This window comes from Penaeus chinensis, chromosome 15 (genome assembly GCF_019202785.1).
Source record: "Penaeus chinensis breed Huanghai No. 1 chromosome 15, ASM1920278v2, whole genome shotgun sequence".
NCBI lineage: Eukaryota > Metazoa > Arthropoda > Malacostraca > Decapoda > Penaeidae > Penaeus > Penaeus chinensis.
Window position 1 is genome coordinate 4,593,101 of NC_061833.1, and position 7,500 is coordinate 4,600,600.

At 44.7% G+C, this 7,500-nt stretch overlaps 1 protein-coding gene across 1 annotated transcript in view; it reads right to left on the reverse strand.

Moving 5' to 3' along the window:
* LOC125032662 (calcium/calmodulin-dependent 3',5'-cyclic nucleotide phosphodiesterase 1-like) overlaps positions 1–7,500 on the reverse strand; it is a 213,724-nt gene that overhangs the window by 7,595 nt on the left and 198,629 nt on the right. The window contains 3 exon segments of the mRNA XM_047623908.1: positions 820–1,022; positions 3,247–3,408; positions 5,931–6,100. Of these exon segments, the coding sequence (XP_047479864.1) occupies positions 820–1,022; positions 3,247–3,408; positions 5,931–6,100 (535 nt within the window).

The window sequence follows — 7,500 nt, forward strand, 5'->3', positions numbered from 1 at the left end:
GAAATGAAAAAAAAAAGTGCAAAGAGGGAGAGGACAAAAAGACGGAGGGAAGGAACAAATTGGGAAACGAAAGAACTAGGAAAATAGAGAGAAAGAAGAAGACTAATGAAAAGTGAAAGAGGAGCTGGAATAGAAAAGCAAGACGGAGAAGAAAAATATAAATAAATGCAGAGGTAAAACAGTAGTAGAAGTCGAAGAAGAATTGTAGGACAAAGATGAAAAGAAGAGGAGGAAGAAACAGTAAAAGAAGAAGAAGGAGAAGAAGAAGAAAAAGAAGAAGAAGAAGAAAAAGAAGAAGAAGAAGAAGGAGATGATGATAAAAAGAAGCAAAAGAAGAAGAAAACGAAGAAGAAGAAGAAGAAGAAGAGATGATGATGATGAAAAAGAAGCAAAAGAAGAAGGAAACGAAGAAGAAGAAGAAGAAGAAGAAGAAGAAGAAGAAGAAGAGAAAGGATATGAAATAACTAACCAAACACACTTTTAGTAAAAAAAAAAACAAAAAAAACCGAGGAAAGAGAGACTACCAAAAACTGTCATCTAACTAAATAGATAAATCAATACATAAATAAAACGCCGCCATCACCAAACTACCTGGCTCTCGGCGACAAGCGTGATATTCCTGGAAAGGAAGACGATGAAAAGAGAGAAATGGCAAGAGCAGAAATAAAGAAAGGAAACAAACACACACACACACACACACACACACACACACACACACACACACACACACACACACACACACACACACACACACACACAAACACACACACACACACACACACACAAAACACACATCAGAAAAAGAATAACTTGACGCACCTATCTGGCTCTCCGCGACGAGGGTGTTGTTCCTGTCGCAGAGCGGGGAATACGGCAGGCCCAGCTCGCGCTCCTTGTCGCCCTGCCGGAAGAACTCCTCGAGCAGCTGCGTGGTCCAGCGCTCGTGAAGGTGCCACGGCTTGCTCGGGTGAGAGATGTCGCAGCAGTGGAGCACCAGAGAGAGGGCCTTGGCTTTGTCCAGGCTGTGGCGGGGAAATAAAGAAGTGGGGGGGGAGAGGGGGAGAGGGGGAGAGGGGGAGAGGGGGAGAGGGGGAGGGGGGAGAGGGGGGAGGGGGAAAGAGTATTTTGGTTAATGCTGATTTTTGTGGTGATGAGTCGTGTCGATATTTTTTTTTTTTTTTTTTTTTTTCAAATGAGAAACGGTTCTGGAGAGGATATTGTTGTACTCTTTGTCACGGGTTTCCTATTCGCTTCTATCACTGCTTCTCTCTCTCTCTCTCTCTCTCTCTCTCTCTCTCTCTCTCTCTCTCTTTCTCTCTTTCTCTCTTTCTCTCTTTCTCTCTTTCTATCTTTCTCTCTCTCTCTCTCTCTCTCTTTCTCTCTTTCTCTCTTTCTCTCTTTCTCTCTTTCTCTTTCTCTCTCTCTCTCTCTCTGCCACTTACTGTTAATCCCCACTTCCCCTCCTCTCGTCCTCCCTAATGTCCTTCTTCCTCTCTATCTCCCACTCCAATTCCCTCTCTCTTATCCTTTCTCCTAACCCCATCCCTTCTACTTCTTCTCTCTCCCTTTCTCTCGTTAATCTCCCCTTCCTCCCTCCCTTTACCTCTTCCCTTCCTCCCCCTTTCCAGCTCCCCACCCCCCCCTCACCATCTCCTCCCTTCCTCTTCTTCTACCCCCACACCCCACTCCATCTCCCTTCCTCTCCTTCTTACCCCTACACCCCACTCCATATCCCTTCCTCTCCTTCTACCCCCACACCCCACTCCATCTCCCTTCCTCTCCTTCTTACCCCTACACCCCACTCCATCTCCCTTCCTCTCCTTCTACCCCCACACCCCACTCCATCTCCCTTCCTCTCCTTCTTACCCCTACACCCCACTCCATATCCCTTCCTCTCCTTCTACCCCCACACCCCACTACATCTCCCTTCCTCTCCTTCTACCCCCACACCCCACTCCATCTCCCTTCCTCTCCTTCTTACCCCTACACCCCACTCCATCTCCCTTCCTCTCCTTCTACCCCCACACCCCACTCCATCTCCCTTCCTCTCCTTCTTACCCCTACACCCCACTCCATATCCCTTCCTCTCCTTCTACCCCCACACCCCACTCCATCTCCCTTCCTCTCCTTCTTACCCCTACACCCCACTCCATCTCCCTTCCTCTCCTTCTACCCCCACACCCCACTCCATCTCCCTTCCTCTCCTTCTTACCCCTACACCCCACTCCATATCCCTTCCTCTCCTTCTACCCCCACACCCCACTCCATCTCCCTTCCTCTCCTTCTTACCCCTACACCCCACTCCATCTCCCTTCCTCTCCTTCTACCCCCACACCCCACTCCATCTCCCTTCCTCTCCTTCTTACCCCTACACCCCACTCCATCTCCCTTCCTCTCCTTCTACCCCCACACCCCACTCCATCTCCCTTCCTCTCCTTCTACCCCCACACCCCACTCCATCTCCCTTCCTCTCCTTCTACCCCCACACCCCACTCCATCTCCCTTCCTCTCCTTCTACCCCCACACCCCACTCCATCTCCCTTCCTCTCCTTCTTACCCCTACACCCCACTCCATCTCCCTTCCTCTCCTTCTACCCCCACACCCCACTCCATCTCCCTTCCTCTCCTTCTTACCCCTACACCCCACTCCATATCCCTTCCTCTCCTTCTACCCCCACACCCCACTCCATCTCCCTTCCTCTCCTTCTTACCCCTACACCCCACTCCATATCCCTTCCTCTCCTTCTACCCCCACACCCCACTCCATCTCCCTTCCTCTCCTTCTTACCCCTACACCCCACTCCATCTCCCTTCCTCTCCTTCTACCCCCACACCCCACTCCATCTCCCTTCCTCTCCTTCTTACCCCTACACCCCACTCCATCTCCCTTCCTCTCCTTCTACCCCCACACCCCACTCCATCTCCCTTCCTCTCCTTCTACCCCCACACCCCACTCCATCTCCCTTCCTCTCCTTCTACCCCCACACCCCACTCCATCTCCCTTCCTCTCCTTCTACCCCCACACCCCACTCCATCTCCCTTCCTCTCCTTCTTACCCCTACACCCCACTCCATCTCCCTTCCTCTCCTTCTACCCCCACACCCCACTCCATCTCCCTTCCTCTCCTTCTTACCCCTACACCCCACTCCATATCCCTTCCTCTCCTTCTACCCCCACACCCCACTCCATCTCCCTTCCTCTCCTTCTTACCCCCACACCCCACTCCATCTCCCTTTCCCTTCCTACCTCGTGTCCTGCAGTGCCAACATCGTCTTCATGGCCTTGATCTGTTGGAAATGCGACGACATGTCCGTTGCCAACACCATCTCGATCACCAGCGTGCGGAATTCCCTGTACTCCTCGCGGGAAAGATTCACCAACACGTTGTGGTCTTCGCCGCGCAGCAATCTGCTTGGGGGAGGGACAGAGCGGGCATAATGTAATGCTAAGAAGACTCAGAGCAGTATAATATCTATCTATATATATTTATCTATATATCTATCTATCTCTCTGTCTATATATATCTATCTATCTCTCTGTCTATATATATCTATCAATCTCTCTGTCTAAATATATCTATCAATCACTCTGTCTATATATATCTATGTCTGTCTATCTATATATATCTATGTCTGTCTATATATATATATATATATATATATCTATGTCTGTCTATCTATCTGTCTATCTATCTCCTTATCTGTCTATATATACAGTATGGGAGGGTATAAAATATAGTTAACGATGGGGATGGTACTGATAGTAATAATGAAAGTAGTAATAGAGGCAGAAGCAGAAGTGGTAGTAATAGTAGTAGTAGTAGTAGTAGTAGTAGTAGTAGTAGCTGTTGTTGCAGCAATGGTAGTAATAATAAGAATTATAGCAGAAGTAGAAATAACAGCATAAGTAACAGTAGTAGCAGCAGCAGCATTTGTAGTTGTTGTAGTAATAGTAGTAATCATATGAATCATAACAGTAGAAGTAGTATGTAGTAGTATGTAGTAGTATGTAGTAGTATGTAGTAGTATGTAGTAGTAGTAGTAGTAGTTTGTAGTAGTAGTAGTAGTAGTAGTAGTAATATGTAGTAGTAGTATGTAGTAGTAGTATGTAGTAGTAGTATGTATTAGTAGTAGTAGTAGTAGTAGTAGTAGTAGTAGTAGTAGTATGTAGTAGTAGTATGTAGTAGTAGTATGTAGTAGTAGTATGTAGTAGTAGTATGTAGTAGTAGTATGTAGTAGTAGTATGTAGTAGTAGTATGTAGTAGTAGTATGTAGTAGTAGTATGTAGTAGTAGTAGTAGTAGTAGTAGTAGTAGTAGTAGTAGTAGTAGTAGTAGTAGTAGTAGTAGTAGTAGTAGTAGTTGCAATGTTAATACTGACAATAATAACATGAAGATGGTGATGACGATGACGTACAGTTAGCAGAAACGACATCAAATATTGATGAAGATAATGACAATACACACAAGGCTTTTGCTCTACTTCTTTTCAATTATCTATTCCAGTCCCTTATTTTCTGGTTTCATACAAATTAATGTGCCATAATCATCTATATCATAACCCTTTTCACAATTAGTTTTTTGGGGGAATTACCAGATTCATAGTTCAGCCCCTGTATGGTCAAAGGCTATGGGAGTCCACCCTATACAAAACAATCCACTGCCTTGTGGGATCTGTGAGATGAAAAGGCTCCTGGAGTGAACCCCGAGGAAAAATCCGGAGCCAGAGTCCCTCAGGCAGTTCGTTGTCGTTTGCGACCTCGTTCTGGCAACTCCTGCGACGTATTGGGTCTTTGCCTTTTCCTTTGGACCCATCAGCTGCGTGGAGAGAGGGAGCCTGCTGCATGGGCAACAGCTCCTCACATTCTTTCGCTCAGGTATTGACTCTATTTATACGGGAGTGGGTGGAGACAACAATGCCATAGTTGACACTGACTGATGGTGGCCTTCGATATTCATGAGGATTGTGAATGAATGTGAGAAATGTGGATATTGAAAGTCTTATGATGATAGTGAAGCTTTGCATAATACAGGAATGGACAGAAATGGTAATGAAATACAAGTTCTAAATAACGAATGTTAAATGTCTATCGTGCGTGTGATTAGATATCAGATTAAATGATATGGCACTAATGCTAATCCTTCACCAACAATATGGCAATTCCAAAAATAAACCAATAAACGCAGTAAATGATTAAATTAAAAAAAAACGCGTATTTCCTATAACCGTCGCCCAGCTAATCACATAAAAAAATGCACTAACATCAACCACAAAAAAAAAAAAAACCCGAAGGTATCCTACGACCTCATCACAACACACGGCATTCCGGTCACGAAGAACGTCTCGCGCTGCATCATGCTGTCTTTCTGAGACTGACCGTAATCTTTTCCTAGTAACCGGATCTCCCACCTGCCTATGACGTCATAAGCCATCACATCCGGGTCTTTGGCTGTGTCGTTACGTCAGTAGATAACACGACCGTCCATGGAGGAACGTATATTTTTTCTTTCCTTTCATTTTTCTTATTCTGTGTTTATGTTTGTCTCGAAATAAGCGTGACTGGTGTGTGGCAGAAAGCTAATGGTGATGATGACGGAAAAAATGAAATGATTAATGTGCTGCATGGACAGCATATGATGTGGCATTACATAAAGGTCTTACACGACTTAAAATGCCACATTCCCTCTTGTCAATAACAAATTAACGAGGACAAGGCGAGAACATCTACAAAATAGTTATTAAAATACTCTTTCTATCGACCTAGCATTTTTGCCCGCGCTTCATGGCATAAGACCTAAGACCTGAGACCTGAGACCTGAGACCTGAGACCTGAGACCTGAGACCTGAGACATACCATTACATAAGACAAAAATCGAGCACGAGACTTCCGCCAACGCCTGACCGAACCAAGCACCACCATTCTTATCCTTACCTGAAGGCGGCGCAGATGTGGTGGTTTTCGAGAACCGCGCGGTCGTTGTACAAGATGGCGGTCTCGGAGCCGGACATGACGTGGAAGTTGTTGGTGGTTCCCGTGTGTTCGTAGTCGTGGATGAGGGCGGCCATGAGCGTCGCCAGGATCTCCACGTCGTTCAACCAGTTCTTGAAGGGAGGGAGAGGGACAGATCAGTAAAATAACGAGTAAAATAACTGCGAAAGCTAAGATAGAAAACCAAAGAATAACCGTGAGTGTCGCCTAAATCTCGGTCATTCCAAAGGAGGGACAAAAGCGACTTAGAAGAAGAAGAAGAAAAAAAAAAGGGATCTTTCCACTGGCCACAGAACGATTCCAAAATTAAATAAAATCAGAAGGAAGGCTCCGCTGACAAAATCAGAAGGAAGGTTCCACTGACAAAATCAGAAGGAAGGTTCCACTGACAAAATCAGAAGGAAGGTTCCACTGACAGAATCAGAAGGAAGGTTCTACTGACATTGCTATGCCAATCCAGGAAGATGGAAGGGTTAGGGGAAAAAGGAACAACAATAACAAGATCAAACCAAGTCCGAGGAACAGACGAGAGGATAACCCGAGCAACAGAAAGACAAGGAAACGAACACAGCCACGAGAGTCGTCAGGATTTCGACGTCGTGAAGTTGTTCTTTTTGAAGGGAAGGGGAGAAGAGACACGGGGATTAAAGATGGAAGAGGCGATAACAAAAAACGTAAAGAATGAGAGGAAATGCCAAAATTAAAACAATTAAAAAAACAATTAATCAATAGCTGCCAGCAAAATAAAAATTGGTGAAGGTCGATTAAGCAACAACAAGAAAAAGGAAGGAAAGGTACCCAAGGTTATTGGTCAACATAACAACAACAGTATTAAAGCTAAGAGGAAAATTACACTATTTATTCAAACAACGATAACATAAATAAATATAAAAGGTGATCGAGAGTTCTATGTTTCCTTTTCAAGTACTGATTAACATCCTAGGGGACTTAGTTTTCAGTCGATGGCGCTGCTTTGATATCTAAAACCGATGACTTGTACTTAATGACTTTTCATTGGACCACGTGAGGCGTTTCTCGCTAGGGGTTAGTGTGTGTGTGGCAGGCAAGTTATTTACAACCTGTACGTGCATATATATAACATACATACATACATACATACAAATATGCATACATGAAAACACACACACACACACACACACACACACACACACACACACACACACACACACACACACACACACACACTCTTCTCTCTCTCTCTCTCTCTCTACAAAGGGGTAAAATAATTTTAATTTAGATTGGAATTTCCTCTTTCTGAGAAACACTTTGAGGGAAGAAAGGACCAAAACTGTAGTCAATAACCAACTGACGTGCAAATCCTCGCACACTAAGATAGAATTTGTGTAAGTTATTTATACCCAACTTTCACTCACCGGCCATCTGTTAACTTGGGATGGAAGGGACAAGAGAGAAGACACACATTTAACCCAAACTAAGGTTCAGCACTAAAGAGAAGAACAAAGTTAATCTCACGTCTAATCCTTCTGACGTA